At 56.9% G+C, this 22,869-nt stretch overlaps 2 protein-coding genes across 7 annotated transcripts in view; both read left to right on the forward strand.

Moving 5' to 3' along the window:
- The first annotated feature begins 1,038 nt into the window (after positions 1 to 1,038).
- EIF3K (eukaryotic translation initiation factor 3, subunit K) lies at positions 1,039 to 9,824 on the forward strand. The gene is made up of 8 exons (XM_004690593.2): positions 1,039 to 1,297; positions 1,966 to 2,064; positions 3,988 to 4,108; positions 5,164 to 5,238; positions 7,526 to 7,592; positions 7,686 to 7,763; positions 8,562 to 8,687; positions 9,757 to 9,824. The coding sequence occupies exons 1-8, from the start codon at positions 1,239 to 1,241 to the stop codon at positions 9,786 to 9,788; spliced, it is 657 nt and encodes a 218-aa protein (XP_004690650.1). The 5' UTR covers positions 1,039 to 1,238; the 3' UTR covers positions 9,789 to 9,824.
- Positions 9,825 to 13,965: 4,141 nt separating this feature from the next.
- The window catches only part of ACTN4 (actinin, alpha 4), a 61,559-nt gene continuing 52,655 nt past the window's right edge, over positions 13,966 to 22,869 (forward strand). For 4 of the 6 annotated variants that reach the window (XM_004690594.2, XM_012730628.1, XM_004690596.2 and 1 more), the window contains exon 1: positions 13,967 to 14,220. In XM_004690594.2, the coding sequence (XP_004690651.1) occupies positions 14,059 to 14,220 (162 nt within the window). In that variant the 5' untranslated portion in view covers positions 13,967 to 14,058. Of the gene's footprint in view, positions 14,221 to 22,869 lie in introns of all 6 variants that reach the window. The other 2 variants (XM_012730627.1, XM_004690595.2) reach the window with 2 other exon arrangements.

Raw genomic sequence — 22,869 nt, forward strand, 5'->3', positions numbered from 1 at the left:
TCCACCGGCTGTGGCCTCCCAGCTCCCCACTCTCGCTTCCTGCCCCAGCACAGGGCTGTACAGCGGGCTCCACCCCCTTGTCCCCTGGGTCTTGAGAACTTGTGAGGGACAGCTTGCCTTGGGACCCAGGGGACTCTTTCCACCTCCGGGGCACTGGGCTAAATGTAAACCAGATGCAAACTATCTCACTTATAACTTGGGGGTGCCCTAGCACCCTCTCCTCCGTTCTGGGCAACAGCTAGAAACCACACTGAGTCTTCGCTGAGTGCTTGAGGGTTTAGCCACAACCGGGAGATGGCAGATCTGCACAGGGCTGGCCTTGCAATGTACATGCCTGTTCACCTGGGGCACATACGTGCACTGGGTGGCACCTGTCAGTGCGGGGCACATACCAGCCCACATGCTCATGCTTGGATGCCCTGCGCTCTCATGTGCTGTACCTAGAGCACATGCTTCCACACATGACACATGCTAGTGCATTCAGTTCTGCAGTGTGCAGAATTTATGCACACAGCTCACGACCGCACATAAGAGGAGCTCGCCCACAATACTGAAGCCTAATGGGCACCAGACACGATCCAGCGGGGTTCAAGAACGCTTTTGCCCCTGTCTGGCAGGGCACAACTTTATGGGCCCCTATCCCTGGAGTTGGGGCAGAAGCAGGGACCAGGTTCAGGACTTGGGAAACTCAGCATCCTGTCTCAGGTGCCCAGTCTGGGACACAGAGGACCTTAAAGAGCACGGTCCCCGGGACTTATCCAAGGCAAAGGAGGACTACTACGCGCACTACAGTTTAGTTTTGTGAGTTCAAGGCCGCGCATAATGCGGCGCGCGCGTAGCCCGCCACAGATCCGCCCCCTTCCAGAGAACGGAGCGCACGTCCCGGGAACTAGAAACCCGTAAGCGAGGCCTGCAAAAGCTTAGCTCCGCCTCTACGCCCCCAGGCGGCGCCTGCGCGCTGGGCTAGACTGAGCTTTTTCTCACGCCGTCGGTCCAGTTCGGGTGGAGCGTGTGCGCACGCGCCAGCCGCGCCAGCCGGGAAGAAGTCACGTGACTGTCGGAAACCCGGGTTGCCGCCGCGACAGCCCGCCTCCTTACCGCCTCGCCCGCCCCCTCGGACTGGAGGAAAAACAACTACGTAGGTTCCGTTTCCCCCACCTCTTCCTCTTCCGGTCCTCGCGGGCACCCTCACGACAGGGTCCTCGGCTCCGACCCGGGTTGAGGAGGCGGCGTTAGCCATGGCGATGTTCGAGCAGATGAGAGCCAACGTGGGCAAGTTGCTCAAGGGTATCGACAGGTCCGAGCCCGGTCGGAAGGAGCCTGGCGGGGACGGGGAGAGGGTTTCGGGCGAGACCGCCAGGGGTGGTCAGGAAGCTGGGTTTGTGCGCGGGAGACTTCCCTGTGGTCCTGGAAGGGACCTGTTGAAGGAAATGCCGTCAGTCACCTGTGGTCCTCAGACCTGCCGCGCTCCAGCTCTCCCTTTCTCAGCCCCTCAGTTTCCTCCTTTTGGGGTTTAACCCTTCTCTGCATTTCTCGGTGCTTCTTACCCCGGCCCCCCCTCTCCCCATGTCATACCCGCAAGACATGTTCACGGAACGTGCCCTTTCATTGCTGTGACCCGAGGTCACCTAGACAGCTGCAGGCCACACTTCGCGGGTTCACAGCTGAGATGAACCCCACAGCCCACCCCAGGAGCTGCGAGTGGCCGGGGCCACTGAGCTAGATTGGGCAGGGCCCAGTGGGGGAAACTGAGGAGGGGGGAAGGTGTGAGAGGCAAAGAGGTCCAGGAGGCCGGGTGTGCAGGCTCAGGTAGGGGAAGCTGGGGAGGCATCTTAGGAGAGCCCAAGAACTCCTGTGGGGTTTAGAGGAAGGGAGGGAGGTGTAGGTTAGACTGTAGTGTCCCCCTCCCCCCAGGTGACTGGCCTCATTCCTGTGTCCTCTCTGCTCACTCATCTTGTCCGCTAGGTACAACCCTGAGAACCTCGCCACCCTGGAGCGCTATGTGGAGACGCAGGCCAAGGAGAATGCCTATGATCTGGAAGCCAACCTGGCTGTCCTGAAGCTGTGAGTGTCTCCCTCCATTTCCTCCTCCCACCCCCCAAACACACATAGCAGAGTACTTGCTACTCCCAGCACTGGGTGGGGAGACATGATGTGGCTATTTTGGGGAATGCAAGATCCAGAAGCCAGAGAGCCTGGGACAGGAGGAGGAATGGTGTTTTAGCAATTTTGTGACTTATTATTTTAAAGATTGTTTATTTTTGCACATAGAACTGGGGTACAGGTCAGAGGTGGGGAGGGGTGAGAGGATTCACCAGAGGCAGAGTGGGGAGCAGAACAGGCAGATCAACGAAGTACACTGCTGAGGGGAGCAGCGGGGAGACTGGAGAGGTCTGCTGTGCCGTGTGGGTTACTCTCCTGGCCGGGGATTGAACTTGTGTTGAGGTGGCTGCAGCTAGTTTTGTAGTGCTGCGCTTTAACCTGTTGCATCACCGAGAGGGCCCAGCAATTTTGTGATCTAAAAGTTACAAAATGTGGCACAAAGACACAGCACTGCAAGCTGGCCACAGCCGCTTTCAGTGCGAGTTTGATCCTCTCCCCAGAGATGGCCCACACGGCCCGCACACCTCTCCTGACCTGCCCATTGCTCCCCTCAGCAGTGTTCTTCATTGATCTGCCTGTTCTGCTCCCCACTCTGTTTATGGTGAATCCTCTCACTGCCCCTGCACCTCTGGCTTGTACCCCAGTTCTGTATGCATAAATAAATAAGTCTTTTTTAAAAAAAGTTACAAAATGTGGTACAGTCTAGTATGAAAACCAGTTGCGTAGTTTAACAAGGAGCTGTCAGCAGGCGCCCATGGGTGATCATCCCAATGAAAATTGAACTGTTAGTGCTCTGGCCCTTTGCCCCTTACACTTTCTGCCCCGTCACTGTTGTCGTGCTCTCACGGCCTGGCCTCACGTGAGTTCCAGGCACTCTTGCCTGCATCCTGCCTTGCCCCAGTCAGGTTCTCCTGCTTTGCAGTTGGCACAGATGTGATCCCAGAGCACACACTCTTGGGCATCTGGCATTTTCCACCCAGCTGGGTCTGTGACATCCTTTCCCTTCATGTGTTTCTGGGTGGCTGCGGCTCGCCTGTCATCACTGCGTATCCTGGGGTGACTGTGTTCTAGTTATCTTCTCCTCTTGAGGGACAGCTGCAGGCCCTTGGTGCTTTGTTGACTCACTGCCAGCTGTGTGATTTTTGCTAGTGACTTGATCTCCATTTTGATGTCTGTACAGTAGAGGAAAGAGCGCTTTGTTTTTCTTTGTTTTGCAGTAAGTGTAGTTTACAACACTCCACAGGTTCCAGTACATTCTCTCTCCTCAGTCACTGCATCTGTCTTACTGTGCCCACTCCAGCTGCCCAGTCATCACCCACCACCAGCCCTTCAGACACCTCTGCACACCCCTCTCCCCTCTGGGGGCCATTCTGTCATGGGTTTGAGGATTTGTTTTTGTTTTGTTTGTTCACTTAATAGCACTTGTGTTACTTTTAAGTTGTTTTGGGGGTTGACCGCTGCTCAGTGGGCGGGGAGAGCGCTGTTTGCTTGCTGCTGTGCCAGAGGCCTCCTGGGTCTGAGCTCAGTGGAGTGCTGGGTTTCCTGGCCAGGTGGCAGGAAGTGTCACCCTCTCCTTTTTCAGAGAAGTTTACCCCGGGGATTTACCCGGCAGCCTTTGTGCGGAGCCTCCGTGCTCCTTGGGTCCGCGCTGTGCTCGTGTACTCACCTGTGAGTCTGAGCAGAGCCTGCGCCCTGGGTGGGGCTGTGGCTACTTGTCCCTGAGCGCAGAGCAGGGAGGGACTGGGGAGCCCACTGTGGCCGGGAGCGGGACTCAGGGAGGTCCAGTGCCGAACTCCGGCCGCAGCTGTGGGCCGCCCGCTTGGGGCCTGCTGAGCCCACAGCCCCGAGGCGCCACTATGACCTTGTCCTCGTCCCCCTTCACAGGTACCAGTTCAACCCCGCCTTCTTTCAGACCACGGTCACCGCCCAGATCCTGCTGAAGGCCCTCACCAACCTGCCCCACACGGACTTCACGCTGTGCAAGTGCATGATCGACCAGGCGCATGTATCCTAGGCCCGGCTGGGTGGCTGGGGCAGGGGCGGCGGGAGCGTCGCCGGCAGGCGCGGTCCAGAACGCAGGCCAGGCCTTCCCTCAGTTCACGCTCCGTGGGGGCGACAGGCCCGTTGGCGATGGTCTGGGGTGCTCGGCTTGGCGTCAGATGGGCCAGAAGAGACACCCGTCTCAAGGTCGTGAAAGCTTCTGGGAAAGGGCGCACCTGAAAGGTGAGGGGTCAGTTGCAGTGGTGGCGAGGGGGCCCGGCAGAGGGGCAGTGCGGGCGCCTGAGGCCGGGAAGCGCAGCGCTCGTGGATGCGGGAGCCGCGCGGCTGGGCAGGCTGAGGAAGGCGCCCGGGGCCACGCAAGACCCTAAAGTTGCAGATTGATGTGTAGGTTGGCATTTGAGAGATTCCACTGAGGTTCCCCTGAGGGGGGCTAGAGAGTGGGCCGCAGGGAGACCAGCGCGAAGGGGGCTGGGACGTCTTGGGGGGCCGCGCAGGCGGGAGCCAGAAAGCTCGGCTGTCACCTGGACTTGACTTCTCCGTGCCTGGCACGTCCTGGCACAGTGCTGGCTTCCATGAAGTCCGTGAACGGGACTCCCCACCCTCCCCAGGGTCTGTTCTGGTCGCTTCAAGGAGAAAGGAACAGGGTGTGCAGTGACGACCCCAGAGAGCGTATGGCGGGGAAAGCAGGGTCCTCCGCAGCCAGCTGCTCCGCCAGCAGGAGGCGCCGTCTGCAGCACCCTGCTTTGGGGGGGGCGGGGGCCGGGGAAGTGCTGGGCTGCACGCCCCTCTTCCTGCCCAGATATAAGCTGCTGCTCTGCCGTGTTCACATGGCGCTGTCCCCCTCGGTGTCACTTCTGTGGGGAGTGACACCGTCGCTGGCGGGCCGGCCAGGTCGCTTCACCACGCTGTGTCGCTGTGAACATGCCGCCTCTGTGTCCGTGGCAGGGGCCACCGAAGGCCCCATCTTCTGGGCAGATTCTGAGCTAAACCTGGGGGTGAAGGCAGAGGCAGGGAGGGGCCAGCGCCAGCTCGCCTTCCCTTAACGCCGGCTCCTCCCAGCAAGAAGAGCGGCCCATCCGACAGATTCTCTACCTGGGCGACCTGCTGGAGACCTGCCACTTCCAGGCCTTCTGGGTAAGTTCCCCGTGGTGCAGGGGCTGTCGGGTGACTGGCCCAGGCGAGAGGCTGCACCGAGGAGCCTGTGCCCACCCGGCGGGCTGGCCGCGTGCCACGGGGCCTGTGCTGAGTGCTCTGTGCGTGTGAGCCGGACTGGCCACCTCTGAGACCCGAGGCTAGCCCCTCCCCCGGCCCCTGGTCTTAAGCAGAAGGCCTCCCTTGCTTGGTTTAACCAGAGTGGGGGCCGCCCCGGCTCCTCGACACCACTCCCAGGCCCGCTCCCGAAGCAGTGCGGGTCGTGGGTATCGGGGCCCCCAGCCGTGACTGCCCCTCTCTCCAAGAGGGAGCTCACCCGTGTGGTGCGCCTCACTCACTCCCAGGGGTTCAAAAGCCAGATGGTGCTCCCTCCTCCCAGCCTTTCACCCCTTGCTTCACCCCTCAGTTCCCTTCTAGACAGTGCTCTCAGCACCTGGGGTCCCCAAGGAGTCTTTGAGGAATGCTGAACTTGGCCCTGCCCTTCCGAGGCTGCGACGTTTGGTCAGATGGTCCCAGGCAGTTCTGACCGCCTGGCTGAGCCTGGACCCCTCTCCCCCAGCTTGTCCGCGCCCATGACTGCTCCCTCCTTGCCCAGGAATGTCAAACATCTCCACCCTCTGAGCATTTCCTCCGCATCCCTTCCTCTAGCATAAATCTCACGCTCCTCCCCCTGGATCGAGGTGATGAGCGGGCAGGAGACCAGTGGCGCACACGTGGCCCCCAGCCCCTCCTGGCCCTGCTTCCCGCCTCTGCCAGGTCCCCCTTCACCCCTGGACAGGCTCCCACGCCTCATCCGCTTCTCGCCTCGTGTCATCTGGGCCGCTTATTTGGTGGGGAAATAGAAGTAGCCAAAGCAGGACTGGTCCTGCCCGTGACCTTGTACAGTATACTGGGCAGATACTGGCCGCTGACAGGGCGCGTTGCTGTGCTCCTGGGCCCGCTGGCCCTCCTCTGGCGGCCACCCCTCGGTGCAGGGGTCCCCTCCCTCGTAGCACGCCATGCCTCTCCTTTCCTGGCGTTCTCAGGCACCGTGGACTGCGGCAGGCCTGCACTTAGTTCTGGCCAGAAGCAGGGAGCTCCCTGGGCCTCCCCGTCCCCCTCCTCCCCCTTCCCCTGCCCCCCTTTCCAGCCATGCTCCTGGATAGAGAGACTGGCTGTCCCCGTTGGCCTGGGTCTGCTGGAAAACCCAGGAAGCCCCGCTGGCTGGGCCCGGCTGGCTGGGACTGGTCCCTGCCCTGGGACAGGTCGCCTGTGCTCAGGCCCCTGTTCATGTGGCCCCACGCCGCCCACTCTGCCCCGGGCCCAGTACACACTCCCCTCACGCCGGCCTTGTCACGTCGGCCCTGACGCCTGTGTGGCTAGGCCCAGCAGGGGTCCTCAGGCCTGCGTCGCCCACCCTGCCAGCACCTCCGGTCCTGCCCTGCCCCCGCAACCCCTTCCGCCCCTCGGCTTGCAGGACAGCTGGTGCTCTGGTCTCCCCCTGCTTCGCTTACTGCTCCCTATAGTCCGGGCGCTGCCTAGTCCTGTCATGGTGGTTGTGGGGGCCTCCGAGAAGATGACATTGGAGCAGAAGCTTGACAGGAGTGGGGAGCTGGCCAGGAGGGAGTTTTAGACCCAAGACTGGCAGGTGCAAAGGCCTGGGGTGGTGGCCAGGGGGCAGGTGAAGCCGCTGGGGCTGGAGTAGGGTGAGGGCAGAGGCCGGTGCAGAGCTGACTGGCACCTCGTGAGGCCTCATGGGCTGTAGGGGGACACTCGACCTTTTTTTCCTTTTCTTTTGCTTTCAATATTTTGTAGAAAAGACACCTTCTGACTACACTGGGGAATAGGCCAGAGGTGTGGGAGTGAGAGGATCCCTCAGAGACAGAGCAGGGAGCAGAAGAGGCAGATCTACCGAAACACACTGCTGAGGGGAGCAGCGGGCGGTCAGGAGAGGTCTGCTGCGCCCCGAGGGGATCGTGTCTGCTGCAGTGGTGATAGCGTTGAGATGTCACCCTGAGGCCACCAGGGAGGCCCCAAATATTTGGCCTTTTCTGAGTGAGCCTGGAGGAAGGGGGGCGGGGGTGGCTGCCTGTTCTCTTGTAATGTGGCTTCTGCCTGCCAGGTTCAGATTCCAGCTCTGAGGTTCTGGGAAAATCACTTAGTTGTTGCGAGCCCATCTTCTCCATCTCTGTGGGCGTTAGGAGGTTCGCGCAGCACGGCAGGGCACGGGGGCTGAATGCCCACGTCACGTCGTGTGACCGGCCTATGCACAGTGTTGTCCCTTTCACAGCAAGCCCTGGATGAAAACATGGACCTCTTGGAAGGCATAACTGGCTTTGAAGACTCAGTTCGGAAATGTAAGCGCCCCTCGCTCTGGCTCCTGGGGGCCGGGTTGGGGAGGGGGCAGCGGGCGCCTGGCCCTTCACCCACTGTGTCCCTGGCTCCCGCAGTTATCTGCCACGTGGTGGGCATCACTTACCAGCATATCGACCGCTGGCTGCTGGCGGAGATGCTCGGGGACCTGACAGGTAAGGCCTCCGCGGCTCCCTAGCGCTGGCCGAGGAGGTTGGGGGGCAGGGGCCCCAGCCAGCTCCTGAGGAGGAGGGCTCGGCCAAGGGAGGGCATGGGGAATCGGTCTAAAGCATTACCGGGGTGCCGTGGGGGCTCCTGGGGCATTCATTTTTCCTGCACACGTGAGTTGGAGGGCTGCTCTGGTCTAGGCCCCAGGGCCCGAGCAGTGAACGAAACGTTTATTCTTATGGAGACAGCCAGGCAGACGATAGTTGGGACGTACGTGTCCAGTGGCAGTTCGTGTGGGACATGAGGTGGGGGGTTAGAGTGCTCGGAGGAGAGAGGGTCCCCTGAATGGAGTGAGGGCAGCACAGTCGGGGCGCTAAGGCCGGGACTGCTGTCCCCAGGGCGTGGGGCTGGGCAGTGGCATCTTCAGATTAGCGGGGACCCCTGAAGCCCCTGGTCCTTACTCCGGGTGAGATGGGGCTGCTGAGCAGGGAGGGACAGGGCAGATGTTGCCACTGTAGCTGCGGGTGAGCGGAGGCGAGTGAGCCCACTGCTGTTACCAGGAATTGAGGCCTCGCTGGGAGAGAGGAGAATTGGGTAGTGCCAGTTGCTGAGACGGTGCTGGCGTGGTGAGCAGAGAGCTGAAGGCGCCCTGTGCGGCTGCCTGGAGAATGGCCCCTTCTGGCCAGGCAGAAGATACCTGGAGCCTCTGAGCAGCCAAGCAGCGAGGGGGCGGGCCGCTGGCTCCCGGCTCCCTGGCTACTGCGGGGCAGGTGACTGAAGCGCCACGGCCGCCATGTCCCCTGCAGACAACCAGCTGAAGGTGTGGATGAGCAAGTACGGCTGGAGCGTCAACGAGTCGGGCCAGGTCTTCATCTGCAGCCAGGAGGAGAGCATCAAGCCCAAAAACATCGTGGAGAAGATCGACTTTGACAGTGAGTGCGGTCCCAGGCTGCGGGCTCGGGAAGTGCCTCCGGCAGGCCCGCTTGGGGGTTCCGGCCAGGGGCCAGACTGCTGGCCTCTGTCGGGGCTCCCACCCGCGGTGCAGTGGCGGAGGGTGCTGGGCGTCCTTCCCTGGGCCTCTTGGGTGTCTCCACACCTTCACTGGTCTTGGGGGCTGTGTCTGGGGCCTCCGTCAGCCTTGCGCTGGCGTCTGCAGGCAGTGGCAGACTCCGGAGCCAGGTTAGCCGGGTGTGGGATCTTGGTTCTCTGCCGGATCGCTGTGTGACTTTGGGCAAGTGAGTTCTCTCTGTGCCTCAGTTTCTCATCTAGAAAGTGAGCCGACAGCAGCGATAGTTGTGCAGACACTAGATCTTGACGCTCATTCAGTCACTTGGCTCTCACTTCCGCCCAGGAAGGTGGGCGGGCCGAGACAGCCAGGTGTGGCGCTTGGCAGAGAGCCGGCCATGCGGCCAGCACCATCCAGCGCCTTTAACTGACAGACCGGACAGCTAAAATGGTGCGTGAGAGCCACAAGAGCCCCAGGCACGGGGACAGAAGTGATGCGATGTTTCCGTGTCACCAGCCGGTCCGGTGTGGCTTCTCAGCGCAGACCAGAGTTGGCACCGAGTGGGGGAAGGAGTTTGAGCGGGCAGTCACCCCACATTGGGGGGCTTCGGACCCTTACCCTGCATGCGTGCGCCTGCGTGTCCGGGGTCCTGGAGCAGAGCAGGGCTAGGCTGTGTTCGGGCAGGGCAGGTGCCGGGGAGGCCCGGCATCGGCCGAGTGGGCAGTGGTACCTACCAGGTCACCTAATCTGGCATCCTGGCGGCGGGTGCTGCATGCGGGGTGATGCCCGAGCCACGGCCTGCTCGTGGCAGAGCTGGGAGGGGGATCTAGGCCTCGTTACCTGGAATCAGGCTTTTGGGTTCTAGCTACTTACTGTCTGTGGTGATGGTGACAGGCCAGGGGGGTTGCGATCGGCCACCCAAAAGAATTATGGATGCTCTGGTTGGTGGCCCCCACCCTCCCCACATTGGCCCTGATTCCCCTTCTCCTCAACAGGTGTGTCCAGCATCATGGCCTCCTCCCAGTGACCTTGTGGGCGTTTAATAAAGATTTGTGAACTCAGCCCTGCTCTCTGACCTCCTGCTTCCTGCCTCGCCCTCGCCCTCGCCCACCAGAGGGCGCCCGGGAGCCGGTCTGGGCCCGCCCTGCGCTGGCGCCTCCATTCTGGCTGGGGCTCCCAGTAGTGGGCTTCTCTCCCCTTGACTTCCTCGCCCTGCCCCAGCACCGCCCTCCTGACGTGTTTGGGGTCACAGTGGGAGTGGGGCAGTGAGTCAGCAGGCAGGGTGTGAATGGATGTTGCCGCCCAGCCCTGCAGCTGGTCTCTTCCCTCTGATACCTGGGTGAACCCAGCCACGAGAAGGGGGGGCAGGGTTTCTGGCAAGGGAGAGATCAGCCTTTGCCCCGGGCCTCACAATGCCAATGGTTCGCCCGGAGGTGGCTGGGGGGTGGGGTGGAGGTGGCTCTGCTCACCCCTTGTGTGCCCCTGGCCTGGTGACTGCCCTTGCGTTCCTCAGTTTCCCTGCTGTGGAAGAGGACAGCGCTTCATGATTCAGAGGCCTCAGACTGGCCTGGCCTGTTCTTGGAGTCTGTTAATTTCAGGCTCAGAAGTACGTCTCTAAAATTGCAAACTAGTCCCCGGCGCTCTGTTTGGAGAGACTTTACAAGAAAACTGGAATTTTCAGTCAGGCGCTTTCCCACGCCCCAAGTCCCAGCCTTCACCCTCCGTGTCGGTGGCCTGGAGGCCTGGCTCTTTCACGTAGCCTGGCTGGGCCCCTTGTTACCCCATTTCTCATAGGAGGTAGTCCAGGCTGCTACTGGAGTAACCTTGGGCAAGCATCTTCGCCTCTGAGCTGCTTTGTCTTTAAGGGGGGGGGCAGTTCCCACATTCCCCCTCCGACCCTCCCTTTCTGTCATTCCTCCTGGGGAGCTGGGGCAAGGCCGTGCCCTTTGCCCTGGGGTCCAGACTAGGCAGGAACTAGGGTGTGCTCAAACCCTAGGGACAAGAAGTGCTTGCTTCTGCAGGTGGGGAAGGCTCCCGCCCATGTGATTGTGTGGATCATCAAAGGACACCCTCCCCCGCCACCTCCATGCAGCCAGTCTGGAGATAACCTTTAGCAGTTGGAAGCCACATCCTGGCCTTTCCTGTGCACCCCCACTGAGTAGCAGAGACCTGGCGTGGCTTCGGCTTCGGGCGTTCGTGAATTTGCCTCCTTTCAGCTTTCCAGCCAGGGAGAGGTAACCATGGTTCCCCCGTGGGCAGTTGCTGTGAGTTGAATGCACGCAGTTTAGAATAGCTTAGCCCAGAAAAACCGTCAACAGGTCGGTCATGTTCTCTGGGTTCTAGGGCTGCGATTCAGCTGTGTTCAGGTCCCGCCCCAAGAGGACACAGCCCTCCCTCTCCTTTGTTCACTTAAGTGACACGAACACTTCTTGGGTTCCAAGAAGTGACGCAGAAATACTGGATCTAAGCTGTTATTGGGGCCTCTCAGATAGCAGAAAGCCTAGTCTCAGCACTATGAGCCTCTCCACAGCCACGGCAGCACGAGTTCGATCCCCGCCCGGGGAGGTGACCCACACGGTGCAGCAGGCTTCTCCTGTCTGCTGCTCCCCTCCGCAGCGTATTTTAGTCCATCTGCCTGTTCTGTTCCACTCTGGTGAGTCTCACCCCCTGCACCTCTGGCCTACACCCCAGCTCTTGTGCATAATTAAATCTTTTTTTTTTTCAAAAGCAGTTACTAGGGTCCATTGGGCATGCCCTTCACTCATGCCCTTCCTGGCCCATCTGGCCCTGCCCTGCTGCTCTTGGGACTTCTAGCCAGTGGCAGCTATTACTGAACTGGCCATGGATGATTGCTGGGAAGCGGCCTGAAAACTGGCAATTAAGCGAGCCTTTCATTTCAGGCTCATTGTGAGGGGCCAGCCCATCGCAGCCTTTGGTATCAGAGGTTTCTCTGTGCACTAAGAACAGACAGGGAGGGGCGGATGGCCCATCGCCCGAGTGGCCTTTCCCTGCCGACCAGACCCAGCGTGACAGTGTGGGCTGGTTCTCCAGGTCGGGCAGGGAGAGGCTGCCTTGCCCCAGCCCAGCCCAACTTGGGAAACTGTCGACGCTGCTGAGTCTCTGGCCCCGCTGGCTGGTGGGCTGCTGCCAAAGCCTTGTTCCCTCCTGTGCTCCCCATTGGGTCCCCTCCAGTACCCCTAGAAGAGGGAAGAGAGCCTTGCGAGCCCCCTAGTTGGGGAGCCAACGTCATCTGACCCTGTCTCCAGTAGCAGCCGTGACACTCAGCGGCTTGCTTGCCTGACAGCAATACCCCTCAGGACTTTCCCTGATTCAGCGAAGTTCAAGAGCACTGCTGATGCCCAGCCCAAAGCCTAAAAAGTCTTGAGCCTTTGCTCTTTCTCCACTTATCTTCCATCCCTGTGCAATTCATGATTTTTCCAGAGCCATCCACTGCCCCTCCTCCAGGGTCATGACTACCCACTCTGTGGCCAGCCGTCAGGCCAAGACCAGTTGAGTCTCCTTGCTGGTCTCCCTGTGCTCGCTGAGATTCCCTGGTGTTCCCCTCCCTGGGCAGAGGGTTTCGTGAATCCCCTAGTCAGTGCCCTACATTTCACCTTCATTCCTGGTTGCATTTGGAGTAAGATTTGAACTCCTTACCGAGGTGTGAAGCCCATTCATTCAGCCTGGCTGTGTTGAGAGGCTGTGTCCTGCAGGGCTTTGCTCCAGTGGATACACAGCAGTGGCCACAGCCAGTATCCCCACCCTCATGGGCTGGTATTCTTGTGCAGGAGACGGAGAAACAGAATCAGTCCCTTAGCATGTTATCTGGTGATAAGACCTATGGAAAGGAGAAGGCCAGGGATGTGTGGGTGCTATTTTAGCTAAGGTGGTCAGGAAAGGTGTCACTGAAGAAGTAAGATTTCCAGAGACCTGCAGGAGAGGAAGCAGGGAGCCCTGGGGATCCATAGTGTGGGGAAAGTGCCCCGGGCCGGCCGTGGTGACACATCGAGTCCTTGAGGTTGGAGCTGGCCTGATGTGTTCCAGGAATAGCAAGGTCAGCAGGTGCTCAGAGAGCCAGGGGAGGGGGAGCTGAGAGAGGAAAGGGGGACCTGGATGTGTGGAAGGGCTTGTGGGTCTGGCAGAAGCTGCAGGAGTGGGCTGGACTAGGGCAGGTAGACTCCTGTAGCCTTTTTTTCTTTCCGAGGACTGAGTTGCACCGTGAGTGTGGGTGGAGTGTCCTGAACAGAAAATGGAGGGGCTTGAGCTGACTTAGCAGGGTGGGGGACAGAGGGTGAAACATTTTGTAAATGGAATTGACAGAATTTCCTGAAAAACTGGAAGTGGCCCGTGAAAATAAAGAGGGTCAGGGATGACTGCAAGGTTTGTCGCCCACATAGCTGGAAGAATGGAGGGGCTGTGGACTGGGGATGATGATGGTGTGACTGGGTCTAGGAGGAGCTCAACTTTCAGTACTGAAATTTATAGGGCTATAAATATGACAGTGTTATTTACCTATTTACTTGCTTATTTATGGCAGTCCCCACACCCCCTGAGTCACTGAAGAACTAATCATGCTTATTATGATCAGTATTTTACCTCCAGTGCCAAGGAGAGTGCCCAGCGCACAGTAGATGTGCAACTAATATTTGCTGAACAATCGATGTAGAAAACCCTACATTCCTGGTCAGCCAATATCTATTCCAGCCTACTCGTAATCATTCCATGAGTTCTCCAGGTCTTTGTTTAAATGTCCTCCTCCTCCGCGAAGCCTACCCTGACTATTTTATTTACATCTCAGCGCCTGCTTGATTTTACTCTGGAACACTTACTACCCTGGCATATACAGGTCTTAATATATGTTATTTTCCATCACTAAAGTGGAAGGGGGTGTAACTATGGGGGCAGAGACTTTTGTCCATCTTGCTGAGTGCCAGGGCGTGCAGCATGGCCTGGCATACTAGGCGTTTAATAAGCACTTGCTGAATTTGTGCGACTGAAGGAGCACAACCGTGCCCGAACAGGTTAAGGCTGACGGTGCGACACCTTCTCGCCTTAGAGGATTCTTTACGGGCCCCGCCCGACGCGTGCGCACTAGAGAGCGGGCAGACTCATTCTCGTCCGCTGGGTCTCTAGAGCGCCGGCGCGAGAGGGCGGCGGCGTACGCTGCTGCGTGTGCGCATGCGTGGAGCCAGTACGCAGACGCTGTTTGAGCTGTAGCGGCGGCGGCGGCTGAGACTCGGCGGGGCGGGAGCTGAGGCGGGAGCGGACGGGCTGGTGGGCGAGCGAGAGGCGGCGGAATGGTGGACTACCACGCGGCGAACCAGTCGTACCAGTACGGCCCGAGCAGCGGGGGCAATGGCGCCGGCGGCGGGGGCGGCATGGGCGACTACATGGCCCAGGAGGACGACTGGGACCGAGACCTGCTGCTGGACCCGGCCTGGGAGAAGCAGCAGCGCAAGGTGAGCGGGCCGGGCGGGCCGGGCAGGCTGGGGGGTCCTGGGAAGGGACCGGGGCGTCTGCGATGGAAACGGGAGGTCCTGAGGAGGAGTGGGCGGGCGGGGGAAGGGGCTTGGAGTTCTGCAAGGGAATCGGAGAGAACTTGAGCAAGGAATTGGGAGTCTGAAAAAATAATTGGCGGCCGAATGGGGAATATGGAGGTCTGAAGAATGGAACCGGGGAGCCCGAGGGAGGAATTGAGGGTCTGCGCGGAGAATTGGGAGAAACGGAGGAGGTGATGGGAAGATCCAAAAACGGTTCTGGGGTCCGAGGCGGATGGAAACAGCAGGGGGTGGGTTGGGGTGCTGAGAAACGGGGGGCGTCTCGTATTTGTGGGCGACGGCAGAACTGGAGTTTGGAAGCACTGGAGAGGAGCTGAAGAATGGAGGGGTTTGTTTAGAGTAGAGGAAGGTGTGGAGAAGAGAGGGCTCCGTGGTGGGAGCCTCAGGTTTGGGGGAGTCCTAAAAGGGATGAAGATTCTGGAAACCTGAAGAGGGAGTAGGAGGTACAAGGAAGGGATTGTGGGGTCCGAAGAGTAGTGGGCGGATGGGGGAGAAGTGGGGGTTGAGTGGAGGAGAAGAGGGTGCGGGGGAGACGTGGGTGTGAGAAGACGCGGGTCTTGGGGTGTGAGGACAGAGGTACCAGGGAGGGAGGCTGGGTCGGGGTCTCAAGGGGGGAGTCAGGGACCTGTGGAAAAGTTTCGAAGGCTGTGAGGTTATGTAGGGCGCCCTGTGCGACCGGGAGGAGATGGGGAGATTGGAGCAATACGGGGCATTGATCAGGGGTGAAGAAGCTGAGGGGGAGTCTTGGAAGTTTTGAGGGGTAGAGGATTTGGAGGGTTTGGGAAGACCTGCTGGAAGCTGGAAAGCTCTCCGAGGCCTCTGAGGGAAAGGTGGGCCGAGGGCGCCCAGTCGGAATGGCGGCTCTGGGGACCTCGCTCCTACAGGGAAATGAAAGCTCCTTAGAAAGGGAATGTGATGGGGACACCGGGAAGGAACTGGGGGGAAAGCTGGAGCCGAAGCCCGGGGGCTGGGGAGTGGATGTGCGTGGAAGGAGAGTGAGACGTCTGGGAGGAGGTGAGTTTTCTAGAAGGGTGGCTCTTTGTGAGGGGCTGCTGAGGAGCCCTAAAGCGGGGGCTGTTTTCTGCTGGCACTTCAGGGTGCCCAGGGTGCGTGTGAGACGTGGGTGGGGCCCAGAGTGGGAGGGACACCTGAAAGAGCAGGGGTCCCAGAGAAGAGGCTGTGGGGGAGAGGGGCTGTGTGGGGGAGGGGGGCTGTCTGGGGGAGAGGAGTTGAGCATGAGCTGCTGCCACAGAGCATGAGGGGCGTGTTGCGGGGTGCACGTGGGGGTGCTGACCAGTGTGGAGAGGCTGAGCTGGTTGAGGCAGGAGGCAGGTCATGTCCTGAGGCCTGAGCTTCCTCCCCAGATCAGTTACTGATCAGCTCTGTGTCCCCAGGCAGGAGCCTCGGCTCCCTGGGCAGTTTCGCCATCTGTAAAACCAGGGGCCCAGGTCCCATTCCACAGAGATGGATGTCATGGGTCGGGTGGCCTGGGGCCAGTGCGAGTCAGGAAGCTTTTTCCCAACACCCAGGTTTTTTGAGCTTGTGACTGGAAGCCCCCTGAGGGTGCAAGGTGGTACCAGCAGCCCAGTCTAGGGAGGTCTGGGGGGAAAGGGCAGACGGCAGCAGGGCCTGGCTAACCTTGGGTAAGTTACCAACCTCTGCTAGAGTTTCCTCATCCCGGTGGTGGTGGGGGCGGCGGCGGCGATGCCTTCCTTATCTGTTGCCCCACCTACCTCGGGGTGCACAGGTTGAGATAGCTGACAGGGAAATGCCTTTTGGGGGGGCATGGGATCTGGTCTGCTGTGGCAACAGTAATTTAGTGCCCTGAGGCAGGGCTGGCTTGGAAAAGGTTAAGAGTTGCCAAGAGGCTGGGAAAGTTGGGAGGGAAACCGGGCCCACCAGGTTGCTTTTGAGCCTGTCTGAAGTCTGTCTCCCCTGGCTCCAGGTGCTGGGGAGGAGGAGCCCCCATCCCTCTTTCCCCAGGTGGTGGGAGTAGGGACACTTTATTTTCTCTCTCTGCCTACTACTCCCTGTGCCCTTTGGGACTCAGGACGCACGCTCCTCGCTCCGCGTGGTTATGGTCTCCCTGCACGCAGGGTGAGGCTTGCTGCAGGCCCTGGGCAGGACTGAGACTCACCAGCACCCCAGGCTCGCGCTCCTGTGTGTCATGCTCCTTCCCATCAAGGGCCAGGCAGGGTTGAGGGGGCCCGGGTCAGTGCTCCAGCTTCTCGTGAGGGCTAGTTAGCTTTTTGTGAGTGCTAAATACCCACTGCAGCAAATATTTACTCACAGCTGTTCTTCAGGGAGAATATTGCTTCACTGCTGTGCCCTTTCCCGACTGCAGGGCCAACTGGGAGCCTTTCTGAAATGGGGGAAGGAGTGCAGTGTGCTGTCCTGCCCTTTGAGAACCCACCCCCGTGGCTGACTGGGTTTCTTCTATGCAGCGAATGATGGTTTGCTCTTCTTGCCCCTCCAAGGCTGAGCCACCAGTCACAGAATGGCAGTCTCTGCTTCCCCACAGACCCCAAAAATCTGTGACCAGAGCAGCGTAGGCTCTGCAAGCATGTGGAATTCTAGGAGTGAAGGTGAAGTTGGCCCAAGTTAGAAGGTGTGGCTCCTAGTGGTTCTCACTTGCTTAGATCCCTTTGCTCTGACTTCTAAGGACCCTGTCACGATGTCACTACCTGACAAGTGGGTTATGCAACAGTTCTGACATGGGAAGGCTCTGAGTGTGCTCCTGGGAGAACGGGGAGCGGCTGTTCTGGTCTTTGAGTAAATTCTTGAGCAATTATAGTTCTGGGCCCACTTCCCTGAAAGGGCCTAGGTAGCCTGCCCCCTGCTGCTCTCCTGGACCGCTGAGATCACCTGACAGATGCTGTCACCTGACAGCTGCTCCAGAAGGTCTCATCACAGCAGAGGAGGGCTCTCCTTTGCTAGCCTCGCTGGTTTCTGCCTCAACCTTTGGCTCAAGCTGTATTAGGTGTGAGTTAATTATTTGAAAGTTCTGATGGTGTTTTGTTTTTTTCCCTTTCGGGCTCTTGATGGAGGCCCCAAAGTTGCCATCTGTTTTGTTCCATTACTCTAATTGCTTCTCTCTTAGGATCTAAGACAAACGGGTCCATAACAGTTTTAAAAATTGAATAATGTACCCAAACAGCTCTATTGTCATTCAGAAATAAGGATATAAACATGTGGGGGGGTCAAGTGTACTCTGCCCACTTGGGAGGGAGGAGGGGAAGGAGCGCTCAGGGATATCCCCCATGTGTGTCTTAGAACATGGCATTTCTGGTGGCTGCGGAAGAGGTGAGGTGTGGGAGTGTGGCCTGGAGTACAGGGGCTGGTAGACCCTGGTGTGTGAGTTTTAACTTGAGCGTTGCAATCTGATTGGAGCCAACTTGGTGCCATGGACTGGCGCCTACTGCTTCATCTAATCCTAGGCCGACAGGGTGTGGGCCAGGCTTGCTGCCCTCTGCCTTTGAAACATCCTCCCTCCCTGGTTCCGGCTTCTGAGACTAACAAGGAGGCCACTTTGGCAGCAAGGAGGTGACTCACTCTCCAGTTAGGACTGGTACTAAATGGTTTCATTTAATGGCAGCCGTTGCCTGGCCTCCAGTGGGCAAGGTTTCGTGAAAGCATTAGAGGAAGACAACCCAGGTAATATCCTGGTGCTGCTGGTGCTGCTCAGCACCTGAGGTGGCAGTCAGGGCTCGCACTCCCAAAGTTCCTCAGAGCAGGGACAAGCTGGACCCTAATGCAACGTGTGGGGCCAGGAGAGGAGATCTACTCGTGTGGTGGCTGACTTGGGCCTGACAGTACCCATCCTGTCCCCGTCCCCTCCCCCCCCAATTGAGTAGTAGTGCTATCTAGCAGATGACAATGAAGGAAGGGAAAATTAATTTGGAAGACTTAGGTATTTCTGAGATTGTGGAGACGGGCTCTTTAAGCTTTTGCCATATTGGCTTATAGTGTCTTATAATTGTCTTCTACCAGTTAGACCAGATCTGAATGTGTTCTTAAAAAAAAAAAAATCCTGTGCCGCTTTTATTTTCTCCGGAGAGAGGGGAAAGGCAAAGCATAATTACCGAACAGCTGTTTGCTCTAGTATCACTTACTCATTCAAGTTTTGTGAATAGCTGAAATAATCAACATGTTTGTCTTCCTGACATTTAGCTCCTGGCCTGAGTTCCCCAGCTTTACCCCTGTCTCCTTCACTTAGAGGCCTTCAGCTACTCGGTGGTGGCATCAGTTCCCTGGCCTCAGTTGCCTTTATTATGTTTGTGTTTACAGAATAACAAGACACTCTTGTTACCTTGTTGAGGGCCCGCTCTCCTTTCTTTTTTCATGGAAATAGCAGGCTAGTGATAGCAAGTTGGAAATTCAATGGCAGCTGTAACTGAACCTGCCCTACTAAAAGGTGGGCGGAAGTTCCTGCTGGAGCAGACACAAATCCTGTCACCCAGGAGGTTTGAAAGAAGTCTTTCTATCCCCGGGAGTTTGAGAGCTCCCATTAAGTCTACTTTAGGATGCGTTTTAACTTGGAAACATAAAAGCACAGCTAAAAGGAAACTTAGTTTTACAATGTTGGCAGTCCAAGCACCAGATTTTGTTATAAAGTGGCATAAGTAACCCTTTTTTCAAGAAGGTTTATGAGTTACATGTTTAGTCAGTATCCCTGGTTCCAAGAAGTGTAAAGTTCAGTGAATCAAAGAGAATCAGAACCTTCTTAAAAGTCCAGTCTCTTTTTAAAGAACACTCTTTCTTATTGGGGGGAAATGAACAGGCAGACTGGGAGGGGAAGGGTCTTGTCGACATGGTTGCATAGATTTATCTGGCAAAAGTGTCCTTACAGCAGTGCTTGGGGCGCTTTACTCAACTAGCAGTCCTGCCGCGGTCATAAAAATCCCCGAGACATTTGTCTTGGTGTTGAGCCTTTTTTGGCTGCGTTGTTCGTTCACATCCCCCTCCCCCCCCATAAACAACAGATGCATTAACTTGGAATGTCCATGGAAAGTCTTTAAAAGCTGTTGGTGTGACTTGCTTGCCGGCTCTAGCCTGAGCAGCAGTTACTCTGGAAGAGGCCAGTGGCCTTTTTCTTGGATGTAATTTATTGAAGTGTTATGTAAAAGTGAGTAGGTTGGAATTTGCCGTCTGCCACCTGTTTCTGTGCTGACTCCTGCCTTTCTGGGCCAAGCCCCATCTCTGCAGCAGCGAGGGACCATCCTGTGTTCCCAGGAGGGACAGTGGTTTCCCAGCCAGAGCTGTCCCTCTCTGCCTTCCCTCCCTTTTACTTCTATACTTGGGGCATTGGTGATTCTTCCCTACCTGTTTTTACTTATATATACAACGTTATTTTCTTTAAGTCCATTTTGCCTTTTTAAATTCAAGTTTCAAAAAGAAAATTTACCTAAGTATGGTAAGTGGAAAACCCAGTTTACCTGGCCACAGGTGGTAGGAAACTGCAAAGCTGAAGGTGCTTAAACCACATGAGGGTGTCAAGCACCAGCTAGGTGGTGCTCCTCTGAGGGACATTCTGGGTCTGTGAAGGAGACTGGCAGGTGTAGGTGAGGTGCTGAGGACTCAGACTGCTAAACAGAGACCTTCTCTTTGAAGTAATCAGAAGGCTTGCAAGAGTCAAAGGGAATGACCTTCTCATGTGATTCAAGGTTCAGCGTAGGGTGTGGATAACCCTTCCAGTCTCCCCTGTCCCTTTCACCTGAGTGGCAGAAAGAGTAAGGTCCCAGGAACATACCCCCTGGCTGCTGTTCAGTGGCCCCCAATCCCCTACCCTGGGATATGCCCCTCACAACAGAAAGAGACTGGATTAGTCTTTGCTTCTGGTTTGTGTCTTTTAAGAAACCAGTGTGAGGAACTTAAGTGTAAGAATTGTGGGTTTAGTGCTTGCCTGTCACACAGCTTTTCCTTTTCAAGGTTCCAGTTTTCTTATATGCAGACACTTAGAGTTTGTTCACACAAATGTGCCGCACTGCTGTCTGGGTATTTGAGTCTCAGGTTCCTAAGGAAAGCAGTGCCCTCCTGCCAAGTTAAAGAGGCTTATTTAAATGTTTTTCTCTCAAATATCAGAGGAGAAGAGATTCTTTGTCTTCCAGTGGAACGATCCACATGGGACAGAGACAGAAGTAGCTGGAAGTGGCGGTGACTGCTCCTTAGAACCCCGTGAAGTCATCTTGGGAACATGGTGCCCGGTGTTGAAATGATGAATGGGATGCTAGAACCCCAGTGGCACAATAGCATGTGTGTCTTCAGCTCTGGGCAGGCATAAAGAAGACTTTGTGGTTTGTTTTATGTTTTAAAAAGTTTTCCCCCAAAGGTGTGGGGCTGAGTGATGTCTGTCACTGGCTTTCTAGTGGGTTTTCTTTTCATCTTTTTCTCCCTCCCCAGCTGCTGTTGAGAGGGGGTGGAGGCCACAGTCTAGGTGGATCGAGGCGGTGCGGAAGGCAGGCAGGGTGCCGTTGGCTCCTGTGTGTGGAGGGAACACCTTTGGTTTCCTAATCCCCAGAGAGCCCGGTAGCGTTTCCATCGCGTACCTGAGCAGTAATGACGGACTCCAGCTCTAAGAATGTCTTAATTAGCAGCCACCCATGGTGGGGTGCTGCAGGAAGCCAGATAGATCATTTCTTTCCTTTTTTTTTTTTAATGACACATGCTTGATTTTGATGGCTGAGAAGGCCAGTTTGAGGCTAGAGAGAAAGCCTGGAAGTGATTCAGTGGCCCCTTGGGAGAGGCTGCCCTGGAGGGTGCCTCGGGGGGCGGGTGCATGTCTTGGGCCCACAGTGCAGCGATGGGCCTTCCTTTGGCACGCCCCACGGCAGGCTGCAGGCAGGGTCGGGGGCTGGGATGAGTGAGCACCTGGGTGTGCTACCACCAGTCTGAATCTGGGGGTGAGCGAAAGGTGTTGCACTGATGTCACTGTGGAAACTGAGGTGCTTGCGCTTTGGGGAAACACCTCTGTACCAGTGGCAGCTCAGTGGTGGACTATTGGGCTACCAGGAGACATACTTCACTGCTGGCTGGTCTTACAGCGCTACTGCCCTGAGCGTGGCTGCCATGCTGGGCCAGGGGAAGGGAGGGAGGGCCCAGGCGTGGCCCATTTTGTCCAGGAGGGGTGTGTGGTTGGGAGGGAGGAAGAAGGAGCACACCAGGAAGACCTCTGCTGGCTTGCGGCTGGGACGCGTGTTTTCTCCAGGCATTTAGAGTCGGGATGTCAGCTATGTGACTTCTTGGTAGCAGGGCAAAGAGCGCCTGCCTCTTTTGCCTGCTTTCACAAACACTGACAAAAAGAGCGCAGAAGTTTCCAGAAAATCCCGTTTGGGCATTTCGTTCCATGATAACATTTTTTTAAAAATCCTTCCTACCCCAATTCTGACAGTAAGTAAACCCTTTCCCCGTCTCCCCACTCCCCACCTTTCCTTAAAGGAAATGAGCATTTTTGCGTTACATTCTGTGTCTGAAGGAAATAGTGCTTTTATAAAGTGCTTCCTTGACTGTCACTGGCATGGCTTGCATTTGGAAGAGTCAGTGTTTTTGGTTGCGTGTGTGTTTTTTAATAGGCTTGTGTGATCTTCCAGTTTGGGCCTATGAAATAAACTCAGTCTCAGAATTCAAAATGTCTGGAAGCAGTCAGCTTGCCAGGCTGGTTCAAGGGCAGTCTGATGAATCAACCTTTCTTACAGGCGGTCTGCTCACCAGTCCTGGAAGGTATCCAGACCGTAAACATCACCAGGATTGTGAGGCAGTGTTTTTTGAAATTTATTCAATCATTTGTGCTACGTTGCCAATTCTGGAAGGACTTGACTTTCTGTAAAGCAGGAAGGTCAGTATCAAGATGCCTTTTCCAGAGACATGGGGCCGATGGACAGCCAACCCAGTGCCAGAACTCGGTGGGGTGGGATGAATACCTAGGCTAGGTGTGTGTGCGGTGGGGGCGCAGGAGCTTCTGGGTTCATTTGGGAAACGAATTTTCCTTTCCTTGTGTAACTCTCGTTTAACTCACTGACGCAGGGACAACCCAGGAAAGAGAACCCTTTGAGAGGCGTGAGTCACCTCAGGGATGATTGGTTAATGGGTCATACACCACCCCAAGCTGCGCTTGCCCAGGGAGTGGTGCTTCCCGGCTTCTGCCCACTGCCAGAGACTTGGGAACAAATTCTGGCCATAAAAATACACGACTCACAGCGTGCTGAGCCCTCTTAGTAGCTACCTTTAGAATTGAGAAAGTTCTGGGCCTTTTTAATAAACAACCACAAGGCAGTCCTTGCCTAATACGGCCTGCTCCAGGTCCACAGGGTTAGGTTAGGAGACAGCTTTCTCGCCTAAAAATAAATGCATGTTCCTATCGAACATTCCAAGCATAGTTTAAACATGAGATTTCTGAGTAACAGTTCAAACTCTGTGGGTTCAAATATGTCAGTGTGGACAGTTTGGAGGGTCTTTGGGATTGGCCAGTGGCCACCAAAGAAATCAGATGACCAAATGCACACTGTCTTCCATTTAGTGTCTACATATTCTTGATCTCTTCGCAGAGCAAGTATT

The sequence above is a fragment of the Condylura cristata genome, unplaced genomic scaffold, assembly GCF_000260355.1.
Source record: "Condylura cristata isolate star-nosed mole 26May11 unplaced genomic scaffold, ConCri1.0 scaffold00028, whole genome shotgun sequence".
Lineage (NCBI taxonomy): Eukaryota > Metazoa > Chordata > Mammalia > Eulipotyphla > Talpidae > Condylura > Condylura cristata.